General features: G+C 49.1%; 1 protein-coding gene across 2 annotated transcripts in view; it reads right to left on the bottom strand.

The window, feature by feature from the left end:
- The window catches only part of NGEF (neuronal guanine nucleotide exchange factor), a gene marked incomplete at its 5' end in the record, with an annotated part of 64,444 nt that overhangs the window by 8,128 nt on the left and 30,697 nt on the right, over positions 1 to 25,619 (bottom strand). Inside the window, 6 exons of one of the 2 annotated variants that reach the window (XM_080933052.1) lie at positions 356 to 485; positions 2,030 to 2,182; positions 3,969 to 4,129; positions 18,241 to 18,536; positions 23,636 to 23,778; positions 24,494 to 24,600. In XM_080933052.1, the coding sequence (XP_080789178.1) occupies positions 356 to 485; positions 2,030 to 2,182; positions 3,969 to 4,129; positions 18,241 to 18,536; positions 23,636 to 23,778; positions 24,494 to 24,600 (990 nt within the window). Of the gene's footprint in view, positions 1 to 355; positions 486 to 2,029; positions 2,183 to 3,968; positions 4,130 to 18,240; positions 18,537 to 23,635; positions 23,779 to 24,493; positions 24,601 to 25,619 lie in introns of those variants that run through there. The other variant, XM_080933051.1, reaches the window with a different exon arrangement.

Consider the following 25,619-nt stretch of genomic DNA (forward strand, 5'->3'; position numbering starts at 1 on the left):
TCTCTACATAGTGTGTTCTTTCTTCCAGATGTTGATGCAGCTGGCTCCTCTAAGCTGCGCCTCACTTAAACCTTGCTCGACTTTCTTGACTCCTCCGATTGGCAGTAGTCAGGTAGGCACCTGACTGGGTTAAATCATTTCTAATCTTCACAGCTATGTGCCTACCTTTCTGGTTATGTATGCCAATCTTTCCTTCTGGAATATAGCTGAGCCTTCATTGCTTGGAGCATAATAAGACCCTAGTTAGCCCTTATTTAACAAACGGATGCCCTAAAATATTTGCAGAGAGGTAGGAGGAGCAAAGGCTTGGACAGGGGGGGCCCATAGAGCCCGGGGCATGGTTAGGGGGTCACACCTGGACCAGCAGCTTCAGTCTCGTGATCCTCTGAAAGGGCAGGATGAGGAAGGAGGAGAAAGGCAGGCCCTTGCACTTGGGGTCCAGCTCCAGCTGTGCGATCAGCTCCCGGAAAGCCGTCTTTTCCTGTCTGAAGATACAGACACAGGAGACTGGCTCTGAGCTCAGGCCCTGGAGCTGTGAACAGAAGATGCTTCCTCCACCCTCTCTTCCCTCCCCCTCCTCATTTTTTAAAATGGAAAATAAACTGTTCATGTAGACGTCAAGTAACAATAGTGGCTCCATATGCCAGGCCATGAAGACTTGGCAAAGCATGATTTGTGTGGGAGGGGTAAGAATCCCATTGTAGCCAAGGTTATGAATCAGACGTACAATTAGATGACTTCACCCGGCAGGAAGCCGAGGCAAGGTAAACCCACGGAGAGAAGAAACCTGCAGTAGGCTCCAGGCACCTGCCAGGAGAGCCTGCACTATTTTTGACAGGTGGGCTTGGCCACGTGGCTCAGTGCTGCTAAAGGCCAGGAAGGACAAGTGTCAGAAACTTATTGCAGAGTAGCAGCAGACATCAGGGCAGCTACTGTATCTGCTGCTGGTGGGCACAGATTCCCCCATCTGTACCCACAGAGCAAAGTTACATGGTGACCAGCTACCCTGGGGGACTCCTGGGAACTGCAAGACACGGACACCTAGTCTGCTCACTGCTTACTCTGAGAAATAGCACCCGATTCTCACCACCTTCCAAATAATCACTGGAAAGCACTCAAATGAATACCTGAATGTCTGCTTCCATCATGCGACTTGATATAAAAGCCATCAAATCCAGATGCTATTTGGACAGTGGGCATGTGGCACACTGAAACTTTTCTGGCTCATCATCTACAACTGAGTTTAGAAGTCACGGGGAACTGACTGTCACAAATGATTAGAAACTCACTCTCTCTCTCTCTCTCTCTCTCTCTCTCTCTCTCTCTCTCTCTCTCTCTCTCTCTCTCTCTGCCAGCTTCAGGAAGCTTCTTAGCAACTGTCACAGAACTGCCACCTTTGATCCACAGCTTGTCGACACAATAGCTGCTGCCATGCCGGGCAGAATTTGCCAGCCTCCTCAGGCAACTTTGTAGATTTGTCTGTCCTAATGAGGCCCCCAAGCTTGCCTTTGTTCTCAGGGTATTCCAGAGACCCCTGTACCTGGACTGTGTCTAGGACTGCAAACTTGGTCTTGCTTTTCCACTATCGGTTCTCATACTGGAGAGACTTTCGCTTTGTTTCGTTTCATTTGCATGGGTAGGTACCCGGAGAGAAGCCCTTCCCTGTGGTCCAACGCAAGGTCATAAAATGGGAGATTGGCTCCTAGGTCACATGCAACACATGACCAGCCAAGGCTCCTGTCTGCCCATTGTTGGCTTTCTTATTACTTCATACTCATGTCCCAATGTTCTAGACCTTGGATCATTCCTGTAGCTACACAGTCTTTCCTACAGGGATTTACTGGCTGCTCTAGACAGTCTGGAGGCTTCAGATGACTCCCTTGGAGCACAGGTAGACTACAGGTTTTCTGGTGACACCAACATGCTCAGGGAACATGCTAGAGTTGGCCACCTGGATATTTGTGTGACTCAGTGTGGTCCTGGGGAATGGCCAGGCAAGGATGGCCAAGGCCGGGCAGGATATACTCACAGGAGCTGCTTGTATGTCCTTTCCTGGTAGGTCTGGTTACTGACGTAGGTGATATAGACCGAGAAGTGATCAGCCGCATAACGGTACACAATGTCACACACATCCGAGATAACAATGTTCTCCTCCATTCGGTGTTCCAGCTCCAGCAAAAACCTGCAAGAGGCAGAGGCTGGGCTGAAGGCACCTGGAGACCAGTGTCCCTCTCAAGGTGGGTGGGACCTGCATGCCAGTGGCACATTTGAGCACAACAGGGAACAGCTGTGGCTTTAGGTAGATAACGCCACCACAAGTATGCAGAGAGGGAGAGGGCATGAGGCTCATCTTTATCTCTTACGTGTACTGATGTGTTTGCAGGTGTAACAGAATGGTGACCCAGCAGTGCCTCACAATGTTCCCCTGGGTACTAGGAGAGGCAGGGATTGGATCACTCATTAACACATGGGGAGTATGACAGACATGGGGGTCTCTACTTCTGTGTCGTGGAATTTTTCAAATTAAAATTGGGGTTGATCTGTAGACAGCAAGCTTAGAGATCTCACAGGTTGCTCTGGCATCAACGAGCCATCCATCACCACTAGAAGTTACCGGACAGGAGGACAGGGTAGCTACTGAAGAGGCAGAGACTCCGAAGAAAGGGCAGGTGTAAGTGCAAAGGGCCCGTGCACAGACATCGAGAGCAACCTGGGCTTTCACACATGACACTGAGTACCCTCACTGGAAGGAAGGGCTGCCTCTGCCATGCTCTGCCTAATCTGAATGTGGGAAGCTGGCCTAGTGCTTCCTGGATTACCGGAAAGTGCTCAGTGAACCCTTCATCTTAATTTCTCTCTTCTTCCTCCTCTTCTTCCTCCTCTTCCTCTTCTTTCTCTTCCTTCTCCTCCTCTTTTTCCTCTCCCTCCTCCTTCTCTTCCTCCTCTTTTTCCTATTGTTCCTCCTCCTCTTCCTCCCTTTCTTCTCCTTGCCCTTCCTCTTCCTCCTCTTCCCCCCTCCTTTCTCCTCTTCCTCCTCTTCTTTCTCTTCCTCCTCTTCTTTCCCCTCTTCCTCCTCCTCTTCCTTCTTCTCTTCTTCCTCCTCTTCTCTCTGCCCTTCCCTTTCTTCCTCCTCTTCCTCCACAGGAGCTCATTTCCTCCATTACCTATGTACAACCTCAGGAAACACATATCCCATCTTTTCCTGGATTGCTAGATGCCTCATGGGAGAGGAAAAGGAAGCAGCAATTTGGGCTGCACTGGCACTGGCCTGTCAGGAGCTTAGGCTTTGGTATTTCCAGGTGAGCAGTTGTTCCCAGACTGGCCTATGGGTTTCATGCATAAGGTTCAACTCAACATCACTGTGACTGGTGTAGGAGACTCCATCAACTTACAGCACCATAAATATGCACTGCTCTCAGAGGCTAATGGGAAGAGACCCGGGGAGGATACCACTAGCCAACCTGCTGGAGAAGACAAAGGGTCTTTTGGTTTACATCTATGTGTATGCATGCTTGTGTGTGTTTGTGTGTGTGTGTGTGTGTGTGTGTGTGTGTAGGTCAGAGGTCAAAGGTCAACTTCAGGTGTCATTCCTCAGGAGCCATCCACCTAGTTTCTTTTGAGACAAATCTCTCATTAGTTGGGAGCTCACCCAACTAGACTGGCTAGCTTGCCAGCCAGCCCCAAGATTCTCCTATCTCCGCATCCCTAGCACTGAAATTACAAGTGTGTCTTACTGCCTCTAGCTTTCATGTGGGTTCTGGGATCAAACTCAAGTCCTCATGCTTGCAAGACAAGCATTCTACCCACTGCACCATCTCCCCCGTGCCCGGAGTCACTTTCTCCACCCTATTTCTTCATGTAATAAGCCAGAACATTCAAAGGTCTAGAAGCCCAACCGGTGAGCATGGGCCCTGGTCTCGGCCACACGCTGGTATGGAGAAGGTAGAAGGTGGCTCTCCAGTGCTCACCGCTCACTGACAGCCATGACATCCAGGACATTGGAAAAGAGGATGTGGGCCTCGGACGGGTGCAGGATCTTCTTCAGCCGTTCATTCTCCATGAAGTGCGACACCAGCAGGTTCAGGCTCTTATAGTAGGAGGCCTCAGAGGTGACCAACTCAAACATGGCCTGTGGAGACAGGAGACCTTGCCGTCACTGCTATGAAAGGCTGAGAATGTCCTTAGATGCACGTCCTGTAGCCCGTGGCGACAGCTGTGTGGCGAAGCCGACGCGCCCTGGTACGAAGGAGAAAGCCCTTCATTCTTGGCTAGCACACTGTCACAGCCTGCCACCTGAACACCTGGTGACAAGCGAGGGATCAATCTATAGAAGAAGAAACAGTATGAGAGGCAGGACTTGCGTCAGAGCCAGATGGTGACAAAGATGACCCTGGCTTGGATCTATTGGTGTAGAGATGGGCAGAGCAATCAACAGGGAACAGGACCCTGCCTGACCCCCATTTTCACAGGAAATATCAAGACGCCCATCGGGAAGGATGGAATTTTGGGTGACTTTTTACCTTTTTTTTCCCTTTTTAGCTTTTGAATTATCTGGGAAAAAAAAATCCTAAGTAAGCCTCTACTATTTCTTTCAACATCTGATTTTTCTAATCTTGTCTTCCCTTCCCGTTCCTGTTCTCTCCTCATTCCCTCCTGCCCTCCACGTGCTCATGGCTGGCCTCTACCTCTCTATTCTCTCCCTCTCTGCCTTTCTCTGCCTCTATTAACCTCTTAACTGCACCCCCATGCCCTGAATAAACTATTTTACACCAAAAAAATAAATAAAAGTGATTTTTATTTTTCAAAATAAAACAGAAAAGGAAACACAGAATTTTACTTCAGCTTTCTGGAGTACCTTTCTCCTGTATCAACACCACCTTACCAATAAGATGGACTCAAAACTTGGCGAGCTTGTCTTTAGTGCTTGTCAGTAACCTACCCCCAAACCTGCGGGAGCCACACCCACTGTCTGTCCGGTGCCTCTCTGCTGTCTCTGACCCTGGGCTGGTTTAGATGCCTGAAGGGACAGTGTGGCGGTGGAACTATTGACTCCAGGTTACGCTCATTCCCTGGTCTCCCTTGAGTGAAATTGGGTCTTAGCATCTGTGCTTGAGCTGAAAGTCTTGAGGTGAGACTGTGAGACCGGTCTGGATTCAGGGTGGGCCCTACCCCCAGTTCGAGGTGTTGAGCTTTGTTCCCGATACTGTGATAAAAAGTTAAGTTTAAGAAAGGTTTATTCAGCTCACACTTCCAGGTCCCAGCCTGACATTTCAAGGAAGTCAAGATAGGAAGTTGAAGCAGCTAGTCACACCCACAGTTAAGGCAGAGGATGAATCATGTTCCCTTACTCAGCTCGCCTTCCCCTCTTTTACACGCTCCAGGACTCACTCAAGCTCAGAAAACGGCACTATTAACTTTTCTTCTGGATCTTCCCGTGTCAATAGACAATAAAACAATTACCCACAGACATACCAACAGGTCAACCTGATCTGGCAATCCAGATGATTCCAGATTGTGTCAGTTGACAACGAAAATTAATAAATTTTCTGTAGACATCTCCAGAAAGGAAAGGAGAGAGGGGAGACACGGGTGCACAGAGGAAGAAGGTGGGGACTAGGATGGCACCTGGAATAGCCAGAGACTGGAAGACAAAGGAATGATCCTTCCTCGGAGCTCAGGAAGGAGGGCAGCCTCCTAACATCTCCATTTCAAGCTTCTGGTCCACACCTTTGGAGGGTATAAATTTCTACTCCTCCATGATAGCAGTCCTTAGAAACAAGTGCAGCAGACTGAGGACAGACAATCGCAACGGGAAGGGGTCTGGCAGTGGAGGTTCCGGCTCCAGAAATTATGGAGGGAGTGGGGAGGGGAGGGTGAAGACTAACGTTTGTTCCCAGAACACACATGTCTGGGTGATGGTGGAAGAGGTGGGCAACAGGTTTCCCATGCTGTTTCATTTAATCCTCAGGGTCCCCCAGAAGGGATGTGTGGACGGTCCTGTTTCATCAAAGTCACATGAGACTTTGATTTGAGAACCCAGCTGTTATGCATGACTCCCTGCTGGGCTGGGTCATAGCAAAACAAGATTAACTGGATGTTCCCAGTCCCTTTCTCCCTGTGGGCCTGGTGAGGCCCTTCGAGGCATGGAATGCACTTTTAAGTTGGAGATGCCTTGTAGCAACTGTAAGAAAGTCCATAGCCACCCCAGATCCTAGGTTCTTGGTCTGCACTTGATTTGAGACAGTACCAATCATGGTGAAGATGCCACAAACTGCGGTCCTGGAACCTAATGCTGGCTGGGAATTCATCTTTGGTTTGCATAGAGGCCCGTGTCCATCACAGACAAGAAGGCCACATTGGGCATAAAGTTTTCTGGAAGCTTCTCTGCTACAAATTTGTTATTAACTCGCCTTCCAGCTGTTAAGTTTAATTTCTCCAAAGATTGCCAAGATAACCGGGCAGCCAAATCAGAGCACATGCAACTAACACAACAGCTCTATCACAGACGGAGGCATCCACCGGCCCCACACAGTAACACAGGAGGATTATCTATCAGATGGGGGCTCTGAAGAGCACCATCAGAACTCCTGACGCTATACTTGTAAGTGCCAGCCTCACCCTGCTGATGACAGCTTTTGTCCCAGTGACTATGAGGACCAGGATTTGGGGACAGCTGGGACTGGCTATGCTGTGGTTGACAGCAGCTTTGTCCTGAATCATACGGCTGATGCTGGCTGAGCCCATTCACTAACCCCCCCCATCCATTTATAGGTGGTTAGTCATCTGTGAATTTTCCTTGGCCAGGGTGTTTGTCTTTATTTAGCTTGCTGCATCAGTGTAGCTGTTTTCCTTATCAATATTGCTTTTGACTCAGCCACCCGAGCCTTTTCCATGGCTCTACAGGAGAGCCGAGGGATGGGGGATGTACCCCACTAGTGGAGTTTTTGTCTGCCATGTGGAAGGCTCTCAGCTTGATCCCGGTACAAACAAAATCTTAAAAGAAATAAGAAATGGGGAAGCCAGGCCCTGTGTGTTCCTCTCTTAGATGTCCATTCAGCTGTCTGCACCACACACTCCCTGGACACCTGCCACATCTGGTGTAGCACCAAGCCCAGTGCTACACACCACATCACAGCGCCACAGATATCATTACGCAGCTACACCTCAGAGGAGCAGACTGATGGACATCTCTCAGGTGACATCAGAGAGTGAGGTGTGCCAAGCATGTCAGAGTATGAAGATGTGGTCTGGACAGGAAATATCCATCCCACCCCCAGGGTCATGTGTTGGAAGTTTGGTCCTCAGCTGCTGTTTTGGGAGATGGTGGAAACTTGGTTACATGAAGTAGGTCCCTGGGGGTGGTCACTCCTTATCTTAGCCTCTTCCTGTCTCTCCTTACTTTCTGTCTGGTTTGAGGTAAGCTGCTTTGCTCCAAGACACACTTTCTGCCCTGGGATTTAGTCTGACCTCTAGTCCACAGCAATGGAGCTAGACAACAAAGGGCCAGAGCCTCTGAGACTGTGAGTCACAATGTATCCTCCCTCTTCTTTGGGACAGGATCTCTCTATGTAGCCCTGGAAACCCTGGGGCTTGCTAAGTAGACCAAGCTGGCCTTGAACTCACAAGCACTGGGATTAAAGGTGTGCATTACCATGCTGGACTCTTTACTTCTCAACTATCTCATCACATTGATGAAAAAGGTGACATGTGTGTGTGTGTGTGTGTATGTGTACACGCACTTGTGCGCACACTCTTGCTCTCTTGAACACAATCATATCAATGTGTGAGAATGTGTGTATGAGTGAGTAGCCATGAATGATTATGAATGTGTAATTGTGTGAATGAGTATACATATGGATGTTTGTGGATATGTATAGTATGTGTGTATGTGTGTGTGTGTCAATAGATAGAAATATAGATAGATATAAATATAATTAGATAGATAGATAGATAGACAGACAGACAGACAGATACTGACTGACTGACTGACTGATATTTCAGCAGCTGTTGCTACCATTTATGAATTAGCCAGGCTGGGCACTGCGTAGCTTCCCTTCCTGGTAGCTGCTTTGTGATCAGGGCTGCTGGATGGTATCCTCAGAGAACGCCCAATTAGACTGACCCAAATTTTATGAATCACAGCTTGGTCCCTCAATGGTGCTCTTAGATCTTAACTCTCCCATTTCTTAGCTGCCAAAAACCTTGAAAATCACAGGATGCCCTGCCTGGATTCTTTGTGCAGGCTAAGATCTGGCTAATAGCTGCTGTTTCCTAGACAGACAGTCCAGGTGGCTCTGCCGTTGGTGAGGACTGTAACGTATCTGCTTGCTGTGCACAGCTAGGATGCCAACAGTCATTGGCCTCGGGTAGTCAGAACCTTGGCCCTCAGGGATAATAACGGCTTAATCTAAGTAAGAATGGCAGCTTGGGCTCCTCGGGTGGCTATGAGGAGTAAGGTTCATGTACAAAGAAAGCACAGTTTGGGGGCCCAGCCTGCCACAGAGCATCAGACAGACAACCATCTGGTCACTGCTTTACCTAAGGGTAGAGTTGCTCTGGCCTCTGCCAAAAGGTAAGATATGGCTGACTCAGGAGGTGGAGTTGGGGCTAAGAGGCAAAGGATGCCAAGAAGCCCATTCCCAGGGAAGCCATTGCCCATTCACAGTAACACTGAGCACACAGGACAAGGGTCAGGATGGTGGTGAGAGAGGGTCAGAACACAAAAAGGTGGTGGCTCTCCATGTGTAATGGGCCCCTAATGAAGGTTCCTGTGCATGTATACAAGGAGTATGCATGCACTCACACACACATGTATGTACACACACACATATGCATATGCAGACACATATAAATGCACACATGCATATGTGTACACACACACACTGCCAGGCTGTGAGAATTAACCCTGTCTTGTATTTTCTGTAGTGGGCTCCAGCCCCCAACCCCAGCATAAATTTATAGGCTTTTCTATGTCTAACATAGCTTTGTCCTCCAGTGAAAGGGAGACTCTGAGTCAGCGCCACTCCACTCCTCTGGACACCGGAGACATGTTCAGAACAGACCTGCCTCTGGGAAAGGGGGCAGGATGGGGGCTGGAGGATCGAGAATCGCCTAGGAGACAAGCCTCCGGGCAGGTCTGAGATGAAATTCCCAGCTAGGGTTGATAGAAATGGGACGGTCTTCCCTAATGTGAGTAGCATTACTCCTTGAGTCCCCATATGAATGAAAGGGAGAAAACAATCCGAACCCCAGCATTCACCTTGCTTTGCTTCCTGACTGTGAACACACTGTGGCCAGTTACCATACTCCCCTGCCATCTTCCTCAACATATAAACTATATATTTTCATACTGATCCAAATTAAACTTGTGTTTGTTCTTGAGAAAGGGTCTTTTACACAGCCTGCTGTAAGGGAGGAGAAGAGGAGCAAAACCAAAGGAATACAAGTCTTATTTGCACGTCTGAGCAGACTCAAGTCTGTGGCTGACCAGCAGGTCCTTCCCACCTCCTTCCTCAGAAGGAGGAGGCTGGTTCTTTCATGCTGGGCCATTGGCCACCTTCAAGGCTGTGTCTCTGCTCCCATGGAGCTGCTCCAAATACCACTCCCTGCTCCCCTTCCTAGCTCTACGTGGCCTGCCCCTTTATATCCGAGAAGCCCCCTTAGCAGAGACGGGGTCCTAACAGACACACAGGCCACCACAGCCAAACCAAGAGCATTCTAGACACCTCAGGCTTCTGTGTTTCTCTCTATGCTAGGTGGCAGGCACGCACTGTCAGGCAGGCTGAGGCTTTACTGGGTGGAGAGCCCAACCCTCCCTGGACATCCCTCCTCCCTGATCTGTGGCCTCTTTCCATCCCTTCTTACCACCTTCTAGAAAAGCCCCCTGCCCTCACTGTTGAAGCACCCCACACAATTTTTTTCCTTTTCCCTTCGAAGCTCAAGAACAGTTTTATTTGAATTTAAAAGAAAAACTCTAGGGAGGTAAATTTAAGTCTCTGCAGGTACTGGGAGAAGAAAGACAGGGAAAAAAGGGAGAAAAAGGCCTTTTCAGTGAGTGACATCTTCACGGAGGCTTGAGGTTCGTCGCCCTGTAGACAAGTCACATGGTGGGGAGGGGCTTTGAAGAATGAGAGAGCTCAGAGCACTAGGAGAAGCATACTGAGGCTCTGGCCAGCGCCTGACAGACAGACAGGGAAAGAAGAAATGGCAGGACAGACTGACCCATCTGAACGTCATAGCAGCTCAGAGCCACTGCCTCCTGACACCTTTTATACACACCTTCTTCCCAGCCTTTTAATGAATTAGTTCTTTCTTTCTTTTTTTCCCCCTTCCAAACTGCCCTGCTCTTAAACAATGATTTAAAAACCAAAGGTTCCGGAACAAGTTAGCAAAGGAAGTTCAATGGAGAATTCCACCCCCTCCCATCTCACACACACACAGCAGCGCTTGCTTCCCACCGGCAGCCTCTGCTTGAAGTGGAGGGAAGTTCACAATTTTGTTTTAAATTCCAATTCTTCTAGGACCAACTCAGACTTAGGCTTACCCAAGGTTTTCATGGGGATGAAGGGACCATGGGCACCTGCTAAAGAACCAGGGATGCTCTGGTCACAGGCTCACTGGCTCACTTGGTGGGACCCATAGGTTGTTTATCTCAGCAATACAGACTGAAAGAGAGGTCCGAGGGGTCTGGGTCAAGGACCTGCGCTGGAATCGCAGTTCCCAGGTAAAAACTTTCTAACCGGATCTTTGTCACTGATCAGAATAATAAAGTATGAATATCTCAGGGTCCATTGTTAAGAGAGAGAGGGCACAATAGGATCTTTAAAATTTGTAAAGCCAGTCCCTAAACACTCAGAGCACAACCAATGGAAGTGTGTATCTGTGAGAGAGTGTGTGAATTGTGTGTGTGTGTGTAGTGTGTAGGTGTGTGTATATCTGTGTATATGAGAGTGTACAAGTTTTGTGTGTGAGTGTGTAGTGAGTATGTATGTGAGTGAATATAAGTGTGTCAGTGTGAGTATATGTGAGTCTGTGAGAGTATATGAGTGTGTGAGTTGTGTGAGTGTGTAGTGTGTGTGTGTATATGTGTGTCTGTGAGAGAATGTACACATGTGAGTTGTGTGAGTGTGCAGTGTGTATATATATGTATGTGTCTGTGAGTGTATGGGTATGTGAGTTGTGAGTGTGTAAGTATGTGAGTGATTGTTTGTGTATACGTGTTTCAGTGTGTGTGTGCTGTATTATTTGCTGCTGAATATAGCCAGTGCTTATCTTCTCAGCCTCTCTGACTTTTAGATGCATCAATCTATCCATGGGAAATTGCAAAAATACTTAAAAACATTTTTTTTCTTTTTAAAAAATTACATTTTGCTAATTTTGCGTATGTATGGATCTGTGTACACTGCACGCGTGTGAGGCAGTCAGAGGATGACATTCTGAAGTTGGTTCTCTCCTTCCACCATGTGGATCCAGGGGGTAGAACTCAGGCTTGTTAGCAAGCCCCGTTACCTGCTGAGTTCTCTTGGCATCTGTCTACTAGAAATGTGGTATTATACTCTTTGGAAAACATTCTATGTTGAGTACCTTCACCTTCTTAAATTCTTTGAAAACTGTTCTTAACTCACTCTCTCCTTTCCTTCCCCCCTCCCTCCCTCCCTCCCTTTTGCAGAGTTGAGGACAGGACCCAGGGCCTTGGCATAAACACTGTCATGCGCTATTGGCTGAGTTGGACAGCGCTCACCTTAGTATTCTCGAAAACTAGGTTTTAGGTGTACGTATACAGAGGGAGCTGGGATGTCGCTCAATTGGCAGAGGGCTTGCCTGGCATACACGAAGCCCTGGGGTTAACCCCTGCACTCTGTGACCTGGTGAGGATGGCACAAGAAGTGGAGAAGAAGAAAAAGAAAGTCCGGGTCACCCTCTGCCATTCTGAAGCACAGAAGACAGCACCTTGGTGCAGTCTGGCTTGGGTTCTTTGATTTTTAATGAATTTGACTTTCACTTCTTTCATTCATAGTTTGTGTGTGTGTGTGTGTGTGTGTGTGTGCACATATGTGCAGGTTCCTATGGAAGCAAGAGGCATTAAATGCCCCTGGAGCAGAGTCACAGGCAGTTGTGATCCATCTGATATAGGTCCTCTGCCAGGGGGAGGCATGCTCCTAACCACTGAGCCACCCCTGCAGTCTCTTGTTCTTTTATGTGAACAGCTTTGGCCATTTTTCTCCTCTGAATGGCTCATCATCATTGTTGACAGAACCTGAGTCCACCCTGTATGAAACCAACACAAGCCATTTTTGTGTTTGTTCATCTTACATGCATCCTTTCGATTAAGACAAGGTCTCTCAATGGCCTGGAACCTCATTAGGCTAGCTTGTCAGAGAGCATCCAGGGATCCACCTGTCTCTGCCTCCCATCTCACTGTTGCTGGTATTATGGTAAGACCACCATGCCTGGCCTTTGACATTGGTTCCGGGTTCCCGAACTCAGGTTCTCACAGCTGAGAGGCAGATATACCCAGTGAGCCACCGTTCCAGCCCTCTCTCATTTAAGATTAGAGCACAGGGCACTGGGAGTAGGTCCGAAATGCAGCGCAGACACCGTGAGGTCACAGGACTCTTAATGTATCATCCATCCTCACTGTCACTGAAATAGACTGAAATTATACAGCTTATCTTTCCACTCCGAAGTGAGGACCATTGGAAACTTATGTGATTGAAAGTCTGTTTTTTTTTTTTTTTGTTTTGTTTTGTTTTTGTTTTTTATTGGTGTTGGTTTTTGGGACAGGTATCCCTGTATAGCCCGAGCTAGCCCAGACTCACCATGTACCCATGCCTGGCCTTGAACTGGAGATCTCTTACTTCAGCCCCCTGAATACTGGACTACAGATTTACAGATAGGTGCTGGCACATGTGGCTCAATTTGAAGATTTTATGGTATGTACCTTTGATTTTCTTGTTTCACCGTAATAGAGATGTAGTGGGGTATCATAGCTTGTGAAAGTTCAATAAATATTAAAATATGAGCTTTCTTTTTTAAAGTGAAGGCTTTATATGTGTGTGTGTGTATGTGTATATGTGTGTATGTCTATGTATGTGTGTGTCTGTGTATGTATGTGTCTATGTGTATGTATGTGTATATGTGTATATATGTGTGTATGTATATTTGTGTATGTGTGTGTCTATGCATGTGTGTGTGTTGACTGCTTGTATATCTGTGCTCTAGATGCATGCCTGATACCCTTGGAGGCCAGAGGATGGTATTAAATCCCCTGGAATTGGGGTTGCTGACGGTTGTGCATTGCCATGCAGGTGCTAGAGATCAAATCCAGGTCCTCTGGATTGGGAAACCGTGCTCTTAACTGTTGCGCACCCCTTTTTCATGGTCACTGAAAATTAAGCACTAGTTCCCTTTGGAGCAGTGTGGTTCTACAGAAACAGGAGTCTCAGTTTGGGTGGGTGAGTCAGTGGGTAAAGGTGGCAGCTGCATAAGAGGATAACTTTTGTTTGATCACGGGAACCCATTGGGGTGGAAGGAGAGAACCAACTCCACAAAGTTGTCCTCTGACCTCCTCCATATACACTTGTTTCACACTCACCTGCACGTGTATCCAATATGCACATACACACAATAATACACATATACATATATGTCATATACATAATTTGAAACTATATAAAACAATGAAAGATCTATGAGTCTCCAGCAATCCTCCAGCTTCGGCCTTTTGAGTGCTAGGATTAGAGTCACAAGCCACTACACCTGCTCTAAAGACTTTTAATGAGTGGCTTACGTTCTCTTCCATTGCACAAGCCCTTGGAGTCTGATGAGTGTTTTACTCAGACTACCCTATGATTCCTCTCCAGGCTCCCTCTGTCCCTGCTCCATCTCTCTCCACAGAACACACAGTGTGCAGCAACTTACTGGACCCTAGAGCCGTATTCCTCATGGCTCCACCTGCTGAGCACCTCTCTTTCTCCTTGCCTAAGACGCCACCCAGAAGACTAGGGAGAAGCACATAAACAGGATGGAAGGATTTCTAAGAAAATGAACAAAGGATTTCCATGAAGGAAGACAGTAGTAACGGAGAAGGCTATGGAGAGTCACCTGCTTGGTCCTGACCTTGGAAATTCTCATGATCTTTGCAGACTTGTACAGCCATGATGCAATCCAGGGAGCCCTGCTCTGGCTTGTGTCCCCCTAAAGCCCACAAGGCCTGGCTCTTGGTTCCGGAGGTGCTTGGGCTGCAGAGAAGTTGCTTTATGAGCGAGTGATGCTTTTCCTTGGGGATAAGGAAGCTAGTGGGTGGGGTGGTTCAGCACCTCATTCTCTCTCTGTACATTCCCAAAGCTTCCCACTGTGAGCTGAAGCAGCAAAAGGCCCCCATCAGATGCAGCTCCCTCACCCGAACCTCCCAGCTTCTGAAGCTCAGGCAGAGCATACATCTCTTCTTTATAAATGACCCAGTCACTGTACTACTGTAGCAACGGAGGACCCAGACACTTTCATTTTATGGATAAGCCAATGCCACACAGCCAAGTAGTAGAGCAAAACATCAACACCCAGGCAGGTGGATGCCAGCACAGGTGTGAACACCACTCTGTCATGTCCCTTTGTCTATACTGTGGGGAAAACATTACAAATGTCAGAAGAAGTAACATGCGGATTGTAAAAGCTGCTAGTCAATCAAGAACATCAATACAGAAGTGCAACAGAAAAAGAGGCAATGAGGTTGGGCTACATGGACTGAACATGTACTTCAGTGGGTGGAATGCTTGTCTAGCATGTGTCCTGGGGTCCAACCAGGCATGATTGTAGACACCTGAAATTCCAGTACTCTGGAGGTAAAGGCAGGATGATCAAAATCCAAGGCTGGGGCTGGAGAGATGGCTTAGTAGTTAAGAGCACATACAATTCTTGCAGAGGACCTGGGTTTGGACCCAGCATTCCAATGGCAGTTCATAACCACCCATAACTACAGTTCCATGGAATCTTATGGGCAGCAGGCATGCAAGAGGTGCACCACGAATACACACACACACACACACACACACACACACACACACACACACAAGCAAAACATACATATAGCATAAGTATTTAAAAATAAATAGAATAAAATTACTAATTTTTTAAAAGTTCATGGTTATTCTCCTCTAACTAATGAGTTTCAAACCAGCCTGGGCTACATGAGACCCTATGAAGAAAAGGAGGAGGAGAAGAAGAAGGAGGAGGAGGAGGAGGAGGAAGAAGAAGAAGAAGAGGAGAGAGGAGGACAAGAAAATTGAAGAAGGAGGAAAACAAAGAAGGAGGAAGAGAAAAGGAAGAAAGAAGAAAAGTAGGAGGAGGAAGATGAAAAGAAAGACGGGCAAAATAAGATAGCGAAACAACACAGTTTATTGTTGGATGGCACAGCGTGTGGTACTAGAAGTAGAGATGTGGGTGATCACAGCCTCTCACACGGTTGGTAGCAGGATGAAATTCTAGTATTTTTACCCCAGCCCTTGGGACCAGAAGAGTTTCTGACTTCAGATGTTCAGTTTTGGGTTTGGAAATATTTGCATAAAAATGATGAGAATGTTGGAATTGAGATTTGGTTTAACAATGAAACTCATTTGTTTATACGAATTTTATGCATACAGCTTAAAAACTAATTTAAATTAAATTAATCCGTGTACATCTGTGTGTGTGTGCGAGAACTCCTGTTCGAGCGCATATGTGCTCTAGCTCTTCAGGAGAGCACAGATGTAGCCAGCCCCCTAAAAGTAACTTGACATACAATGTTTTCAACAGGTTTACATGTGAAAGAGTTTGCTGGTGTAGAGTTGTCCATGAGTGGCTTCACATCTGTGCTCAAACATTTCTGACTTTGGAGCATTTTTAGATTCAGGGTTTTCAGACCGGGGCTGCTCAGCCCACACTGCCTTTTGAACACCCTGTGTTGGGATCTGATGTGAGACCCACTTTCACTGTTTCGAGGTGTCCGTGGTCTTGCAAGAGTACAGGGATACATTGAAGACATGACTGAGTTATCTGGAGCCTGTCCTGCCCCATGCCACCCTTGAAAGGTGTCCACAGAGCTCCCTGGATAGCCAGTGAGCAATGCTGACCCCTACAGGCTCTTGAGCTCCTCCGTCCTTGTGTAAGCCACTTGTGGGTGCTGAGGGAATGGGTGGTTTGAAGACAGGGTTTCCATGTGCAGCCTGGAAGTCTGCCTTCCAGCTGAGAAGAGATCACTTGGTTCTCATGCCCAGCAGAGCAAGAACCGTTTTTGTAAAAATTCAGCTGAAAGCTGCAAGGGGCCCAATGAAGGCGTTTGGATTGTCTGCTTTTGAAAAAAAATAATAGAAGTGTGCTAGTGGACTACTTACAGAATTTAAAAACAATTAGAAATAAGTGGTACCTTAACTCACCTGAAGGGCCTTTGACAATATTTTCTCTGTCTGATAACATGGCAGCTTGGTTTTCTAACCTACTAGAGAGCCCTCCCCCACTTGCTCATTCACCTTGGTAACTGGGTGTGTATGAGCTCAGCCACCATATTTATCTACCATCATCATCATCTGCTTCTTGTTACTGTTTTATTTTAAGATTTATTTATCTTATATGAGCACACTGTTGCTGTCTTCAGACACACCAGAAGAGGGCATCAGATCCCCATTACAGATGGTTGTGAGCCACCACGTGGTTGCTGGGATTTGAACTCGGGACCTCAGTCAGTGCTCTTAACCCCCGAGCTATCTCTCCAGCCCCCGCTGTTTTAGTTTTTAAGGCAGGCTGTCTCGTAGCCCAGACTGGCCTCTGACTGCCTATGTAGGTGAAGATGGCTTTGAACTCATAATCTTCCTGCCTGGCCACAGCGTGCTGGGATGACAGGCTTGTGTCCCATGCCCAGTCCTGCTTCTTTGCCTGGCACCTTCCTGTGTGGCATATAAAGGATATGCTCCTCTGTGTTTAGCTCCGTTTATGCCGGAAAAAGGCTTTTACTGCATCTCAAAGCTTTAAATATATGATCTGACCTCTAAGTTTCATTTAACAACAAGAACCACCTAAATTCTTGATGCGCTCCCATGCTAAGTAGCTTGTCAATATTTAAATATATTTCTACTTGATTCTGCCAGAGGTGAGCCCTAGATGGTCCCTCAAACTAATCTCTTCCTCAGTAGCGGAGGCTGTATTGCATTGGATGACACAGACAGGAAGTAGGCTCTGTTCCAGTCACTAGCCCTTTCGCATTGTGACATGATGTTTTCATCTACAAAGTTCACACATGAACAAGTTACCAAAAAAACAAATACACACACACAAACAAAAAAATCCTATCGACCACACTTTCTACCACTAACCATCTCTTCTCTTTACCACATGTTCCCTAGACTCGCACGATCAAGATCCTCGCTTAACAAAACCAGACACTTGCAGGCTAGAGAGATGGCTCAGCAGTTAAGAGCTCACAGACTGTTCTTCCAGAGGTCCTGAGTTCAATTCCCAGCAACCACATTTGTAATGGGATCTGATGTCCTCTTCAGGTGTGTCTGAAGGGTATACTCACATACGTTAAAAACAACAAAAAACAGAGAAATAACACTTGCTACATATTTCTGTTGCTGACAGCTTCCTGCTGATTATTTCTTCTTGCTTGAAACCAACCACTGTACCCCTCACTCCCTTTACCTCCTTGGCCACAGAGAGAGGGGCCTGGGCCTGACATAAAAGATCTCTTGGACCCTCAACCATCCAGAATCCACATGGCCCTCAAACATGGGAAGAAACACAGCTGACTGTCACTTACAGAAGACTGGAGTTAGGTCACAGTCACTGGTTCTGTGCTACCTACTGCTTTGATGTCACCATAACAGAAAAGTAGTCACCCCCCCCCCCCAACAAAACATCTACTACTCTTCGAGGGGCACTGAACCAGCCCAGAAGGTGGCTGGATGTTTTGTGACCTGTAAAACGATTCTTTTCCGATCTGTGTTAGACAAGTTGGGTTCTGCCCTGAGCTGCTCTGGTGAGCCCAGGCCCCTGGGTCCCTCCGATTCCCGGCACCTCCAGCCTAGAACCTGCATTACCTCCTGCAGCTTCCCAGCACCTCCAGCCTAGAACCTGCATTACCTCCTGCAGCGTCCCAGCACCTCCAGCCTAGAACCTGCATTACCTCCTGCAGCTTCCCGGCACCTCCAGCCTAGAACCTGCATTACCTCCTGCAGCTTCCCGGCACCTCCAGCCTAGAACCTGCATTACCTCCTGCAGCTTGATCTCCTCGGGCTGGAGGATGTCCAGCACACCGCTGCTCTGGATCTCAGGAAGGTCTTGCCAGAGGTTGAACCTGGAGTGGGGGTTGCTGAGCAGGCAGATCTGAGGCAGAGCTCTCCTCTCAGGGGGGCTGGGCAGCTCCTCCTCCTCTTCCTCCTCCTCCTCGGCAGTGTCTTCCTCAGCCTGGGACCCGTCTGAGTTACCTTGTATTTCTGCATCCTGTTGCCTCCGGGTTTCGATTTCTTGGAGAGTCGATTTGTCTCTGTACTCTTGATAGAGGAGCCCTGAAATCAAAGCATTGCCACAAAGACGAGAGCAGGATGTCAGATGGAGGTCCTCGAGAAGCCCACCCCCACACACAAAGAAGCCATAGTGCCGCGGCCACCCTAGCAGGCTCCAGCTCTGCAAAAGAGACGGCCTATAGCCTTCATTTCTGGGGGAGATCAGCATGTGTAAGTTTCTTTTGACGAGTAAAGGAATCCCTGAGTGGATTTAAAATCGTGTTCACACACACACACACACACACACACACACACACACACTGGAAAAAAACAAGAATACAGATCTTGATAGCATGCATGCAAAATCGATGAAAATATCCCAATTATGTTTCAACATCCCATGAGGGTCCTTTCTGCAGTGTTAAATGATTCAATGTTAAAAGGTAAGCTTGTGTGTCCCTGACCAGGGAGTGGTTGTGAGTTTTCATGTTGAATCAGTGTCTCATCAATGAGACCAAAGGAAACTGTTGCCTCTGACACTCACACTTGAGACTAGGGGTGCTGATGAATCAGTGTAAAGACAGCACCTCTCAGGAAAGAAGGGAAATAAGCATTTGGGATGTTCTAGATTTAGAGCAGAGGGACAGTCTATCCACCCAGGCCAGCAGGGACAAGGGCCTGTGACCCTGCCTGCTGAGAGGCTGGTAGAAGGGGGTTGGAGGCAGAACTTTGCCCTGGGGGGCGTCTGTGCAGACTCCAGGTAGGCATGCTGATAGGTCTGCATGCCTGGCAGGGAGAATGGGGAGAATGGGGGCCGTGGCACTTCTCAGGACTACAGAGCATCAATTAAGTGGGGGCAGGGCAGAGCCACGGCCCTACCTCATAGCATGGTTACAAGGTAGAAGTCCTGGGAGCTGGCTGGTGCTGGATCACGAACAATATTCAAGTAACCAGCTTGGAAATGGTTTGAGAGTACCAGTGGTAGAAGCAAGGAAGAGAAGGCTGGGGTGACAGAGAGATGCAGTATACTTGGGGTGATAGGAGAGTCCCATTAGGCAGCTGGACCTAGGTAAGATCCAGCACGGCTAAGTGGGATCCTTGCAAAGTCCTTGCTGTAGAAGCAGCATGGACAGGAGGCACTGCTCCTTCTGTGTAGCTTGAAGCATGTAAACAGCAGAAAGGGGGGCGGGGAACAGATCACCGTGGAGATCCTGACAGTGGCTGGAGAAACTGCATCCATCCCACTGAGTAAATGATTTGCTTCCTGCACTTGGTGACTGTGACACTACATTATGAAGCCTTCCAAGCAAGGTAGGACAGCCCTGACCTCAGGGGATTCAGACCCCGTGTTTCTATAGTTCTCCTATAAAATGCAGAATGCAACATGTCGTTCATTGGACAAAGGGATGCTAATAAGCATTAGAGGCCAAGCCAGATCCCACTCAAAGTTGACGCTCTCCAAGGATGGTCCAATGTCAGCGCAGAAACCAGTTCAACATACACACATGCATGTCTATGCATGTTGGAGTGCACATGTGTATGCATGTACATGGAGGTGTGCTTACATATGGAAAGCATGTGTCACTCTTCAGATCCTGGACACTTTGGGTTCTTTTCCTTTTTTTTTCCTTTTGAGACAGGATTTCATGTTGGCCTAGGGCTTACCAAATAGGTTAGGCTAGCTGGCCGGTGAATCCCAAGGGCTCACTTGCATCTGTCTCCTTGGTACTAAGATTATAGACATGTGCTCGCATGCCTAGCTTCTAGTGGCTTCTAGGGGCTAAACCCAAGTCCTCACTCTTGTGTGGCCAGCATTTTCCAGCCTCCTCAGTCCTCTAAGCTAATTATCGTCCAGTGGTTCTGAAGCTTGCTGGAGCTTCCTCACGGTGGCTCAGCAGAACGGGTACTTAGACATGGCTGAACATTAAAAATCACCATTCCCAAGCTTCCTGGAAGTATCTAACTGAGCATGTTTTAAAGGCTCAAAAGCACATCTTATGCCACAAACTGCGGGCAAATGCTACCCCAGACTTCTCGGTGGCGCATGCGCGGGTAGGAGACAAAAATACCAGCACTGTGGGTAGCTGTGTTGAAAATGGTATTTCTGAAAGTGTTGCACAGTGGACGCCGCCTCTTCTCTGTCCCTTCCCACCCCTGCCTTCCACTGGAGAGGGCTGGGCTGGACATTGTGTGCTCCGGGAAGTAGGTGGGGACTGATGGAGGCTCTCACCAGTGGTGGTGGGTTCGGTACCTGCATTTGATGCCACCGAGGGGCAGAGGTCTGAATGCTGACGCTTCCCACTCCCACCCCAATTCCTAAGAGGGGATCTAAGATCCATGAAGCAGAGAGAGCAGCTCTCAGGAGACACAGATCTACGGGGGGGGGGGGGGGGGAGGGGCTGGGATTATTGACTGGCAGCAGAACTCTGAGGGAGACATCTAAGTGTTTACACATTGCCAGTATTAAGATTTGGATGTAGCATTTCCCCCTAAAGGCTCATGTGCTCTTTGGCTTAGTCTCCATGATGGTGGAGGGTGGGTTCAGAAAGGGTCATTAGCGGACACAGGTATCTCCTCTTAAACGTTCCATCAGCGCTTTAGATCAGGAGCAGCTTGTTCTAAAATAAACCATCAGGCCCTGGACCTCTCCAATTTCCTTCTCATGGTCTCACCTTGATACCATTTCCTGTGTGCGGTATGGCCCTCACCAGGGCCAACAGAAACTGGTGCACTGCTCTTCCACCTAAAAATGTGAGAGCAAAATAACCTCTTTTCTGTATAAAGTTCCTAGCCTCAGGTATTTTGTCACAGCAATACAAAATATAGCAAGACATCCAATGTAAGGTATAGATTAATATACTAGCCAAGGAGATAGAACGGGGGGGGGGGGATATCTTCTAAGAGTTTCTTTTTAAAGAAAAGTATCTGTGGTCAGGTGAATAATAATGACCCTCATAGGCTCATGTAATTGAATGCTCGGTTACCAGCTGGTTGACTGTTGGAAAGGATTAGGATGTGTGGCCTTTGTTGAAGAATGTGTGTTACTAGGGTTGGGTTCTGAGGTTTCAGAAGCCCATGCCAGGCTCAGTATCTCTCCCTGCCTGCCTGTGGATCAGGATGTAGCTCTCTGCTACTTTTTCAGCTCCTGATTGCCTGCCTGCCTGCTGCCATGACAATAATGCACTCACTTCTGAAACTGGAATGAGGCCCCAATGAAATGCTTCTTTCATAAGGGTTGCCTCAGTCATGGTGTCTCTTCCCAGCAATAGGACACTAAGAAGCTGTCCCCAATAGACACATGAAGACAAACTGTCCCTCCTGCTCTTATAGGAATAATTTAGGCTTGAAGATGTGGTGATCGGAGCGACCTCAGACACCTTGTAACACAAACACCAAAAAAGAAAGGGAACGAGGAAAACGTAGCTGGGTAGGAAAGAACTCTCAAACTTTTCTATCTCTTGACTCATTAACCAGGATGGACCAATCCCACTACTGTTTCTGGATAGTGTTCCTTCCAGCTAAACACTCAACACACACCATGTTAGAACATGCAAAGGGCTCCACACTTTCCCCACTTCAGCTCTACTGCAACTCCTGTCCTCCTGGGGTTACCACGATCACAATTGTCCTAACGCATCATTTTTCATAATCTCTCATTTTTGTTTGTCTTAAATTCTAATTTTCATATAAGTAGATTTATTGTGTGTCCTCAGTGTACAAGGTCTCGTGGTTTGGTTCGCTGTCTCCTGTGTGTGCCAACCTTCCCATGGATGCTAACTTTCCCCGGCAAAGCTCACGGGACATGCAGGCAGAACAGAAAGGCTTTGTTCTGTCTGTTACTGAAATGATCGGTATTGGGTTGGCCTTGTTCTGTTGGAAGGGGGGCCCCTAGCTCCTCCAACTAAAGTACCCTCTACCCCCTCATTCAACATCTATCTTCCTGAAGAGTAGACATTTTCCTTTAAATCTTCCAAGCCTACGTGTAAAGGGCAAGCTACTCCGTTATTATTTAACAAGCAATTTCTACACATCAAGCACCATGTTAGGTGTCAGAGACAACAGACAGCACACTCACATCCCTAGCATCCTCGTGTTAGACGGTTAGAGAACCACTAAGACAAACCAGAGCAGGTTCAGTTTAGCCTCAGGCAGCAATCGATCTCCTAGCCTCCAGCTCTCTCCTCCCAGGGCCAGGGTAGGAAGCTCCCAGCTCAAAAGAGTAGCCTCACTAAGAAGTCTCCGTACAATTGGACCTGCTCCACTTCGGTTCTGAAGACATCCTGTCCCTTACAGGGTTTGGGAGCGGGAGATAATCATTACGTATCACTTTTTTTTAATCTGAAATTTGTATTTAAAAGAATAGATTGCTGGTGGCTTTGACAACATCCCATAATAGTTTCAAAGCAGCTAGCATCGTTTTTCTGATTAACAGGAACCAGTCACAGGTGGCCCTGGGGATAACGAGAGAAATAGTTTGATGTCTGTCGGTAGCATTTTTGAAGTGCAAATGCTTCAGCTCTTGGGATGCCTCAATCCTCTGAGGACTCTGGACTCACCAAGTGCTGTTCCCTAGGGCCATCCTGGGCAGCCTTCTGGAAAGAGTCTTCTGGGAGCCGGTGGCAGTGGCAGTGGCAGTCCTGCCTCTCCCACTTTGGCCCTACCCAGAGCTCCTGAGTATAGTTTTAATTCCTGGCTACCTTCCAGGTCCTCCCAAGTCCTCCCTGATGAGGTCAAGGAAGGCTCATCCTCTGTCTCCAGCTACTACTCAATTCCGGAAACAACGTTTTCTGGACCAAGAGTATTCTTCAAGAGACATCAAGATCAATGCCCACTGCTAAAGCCCAGCGGTGAGTTTCAAGCTCTTAACTCTAGAACTCGAGTTCTCAAGTCAGGAAGCCTGAAGGATGTCCAGGCTAGCCTGGGCTACTGAGTAAATTCCAGGCCAGCCAGGGCTGCAGTGTGAGACTCTGTCTCACAAATAATCCACAACCCCAGACTAAATTAGCTCAGTGGTGCAGCACTAATAAAACTCGGCAGTTCTGCCTAGGAAACCATTAGAACTACAGTCAAGAGCCGAATGCCAGTCAGCCCAGCAGCCAGGGTCCCCTGGAAGCCACCGGGCTCCCATGGCCCAAATGAGTCGCTGTCTGCCCTGGACCCACCTATTTGTTCAATGAGGTTTCTCCAGGAGTCGGCGGGAATGGGGTGGATCATCTGCAGGGCCTCGGTGAGCGTGGTGGGGCTGTCGGTGAGGGCCGGGCACTCCTCGGGTGTGGTTCCATTTCCAGGGGTGGAGGATGACTCGCTGCAAGAGAGGGAGGAGAACGAGGGCTGTTTATTTTTAAGTAACGACACACCTTGGCTAGATCGCAAGAGGCGACTGTCGGTCGGCACAAGAGGCTGCTGGCCGGGGTTGGGGGTGAGGGTACTGTCCTAAGCACTTCCAAACCCAGGGGGTCACAGTGGCCGCCACGTGTCTAGACCAAGCGAGCCTGACAAACCGTTTTTGTCACCATACCAGGGCGCGACGGGGTGATTCACTCCCACACCAGTCCGCCCAAACCTTCATGTTTTTCAAGCTCGCGGGCAGGCGTCGGAAAGTTGGCGTACCCTGGCCGCTCCACAGCGCGGAAGGCCGCCCCAACGGGTCCAGCCAGCCAGCTGCCACCCCACACCCTTAGCCATCGCGCTCCCCTTGGCCCCACTCGGGGCTCTGTCCTCCAGTTCCAGAGACTGGGAGCGCAAAGAGGGGCGAAGGGCGGGACGCTCACACTCTGGGTGTCCAGGGAGAGGGTGCAGGAAACCACCCCGCACTGGAACTGGGTGCTAGTGACCTGGACTAGGGCGCACGGCTCTCCCGGGGAGAAGGTCCGTCGGGTTAGAGTTAGTGGGGGGCAGCAGAAGCCCGGGGGCCGAGGACCCGGATAGGCCGCAGAGGGTCCGTGAACACCGCCTACGGCGCGAGTGGGAGGGAGCACGTGGGGACCGTGCGCGGGGGCTGGGATGCAGCCCGTTCTCACCTGCCGGGCAGGTGTCCCGCCGCCGAGTCGCGCGTGTCGCTCTCCGAGGTGGAGCTGTCGTGGTCCACGGCGCAGGCGGCGCTGAAGGCTGCAGCTAGCAGCTCCATGGGGACCAGCGACAGGGTAGGCTCAGGAGCCGGTGGGGGGCCGCGCGGGGGGCCCAGGGCCCGGCCGGGGGCAACGCGCGGGCTCGGAGCGAGGTCGCAGCGCGCGCGGCTCAAGCCGGAGCTGCCGCCGCCACCGTTGTAGAGCGCTCCCGCAGACGGGCGCGCGCCTGGAGGCTCCCGGGGTTGCCACGGCAACGGGGGAGGCGGGCGGGGCACGCGCGGCGGGGGCGAGGCCGGCGGCGGCGAGGTGGGGGCGCTGGGGCCGGGTGCACCCGGACTAGGGGGCGGTGACTCCCCACATGGACCGGAGCCCCACAGCGCCTGCCTCCCCCGCGGCCGCTGGTGCCGGGAGACACGGGGAGAGAGGGGATAGAGCTGCCTCCGCCTGTCTCCCCCTCCTGCCAGTGGGTCGTTTGTTGTAGCTCCGCCCCGGGTTTCTGGAAGGTGCATGCGAGGCGACCCTCTGTCCATTACAGTTCAATTACCCTTGGCCATTACAGTTCAATCTCTTAGATCGTGCCTTGGGAATGTATACCCTCTATTCCCAGTCGGAGAGGAAGCAGATGTCCCCTGCACTCCTGCGCTTGATTCTCAGGTGGAGGGTGGGGGACCTCCAGTGCAGACTTCTCTCCTGAGTGATCTTTCTGCTGGGGACCAGATCTTTCCCAGTGACCCCGAAACACTGCCAGAACGGAGTTAAGAAGGACCCAAGTTCCCAGAGGCAGTAGGATTTCCCTCCCCACAAGCAGATCTGCACCCTACTGTTTGCTAGCTAGTACAGCGCTCAAATGACTAGGATAAGCAAGAGAAGTATCTCAAGAAGAGTAGCTGTGGCCAGTTCTATAGGTACCTGAGAATGAGGGTGGGGTACAGTGCTCCCCTGCATGGCCCCTCCACACTCCACCTGTGGGCACTGGTTCTAAAGAAACCGTTCCTGCGGGTCGGAGGCAGCTGTGTTTGTTGGTTTTTATGATGTATGAGTATTTTGCCTGCATGTAAGTATGTGACCAGTGTACTTG

The sequence above is a fragment of the Micromys minutus genome, assembly GCF_963924665.1.
Source record: "Micromys minutus genome assembly, chromosome: 19".
Taxonomy (NCBI): domain Eukaryota; kingdom Metazoa; phylum Chordata; class Mammalia; order Rodentia; family Muridae; genus Micromys; species Micromys minutus.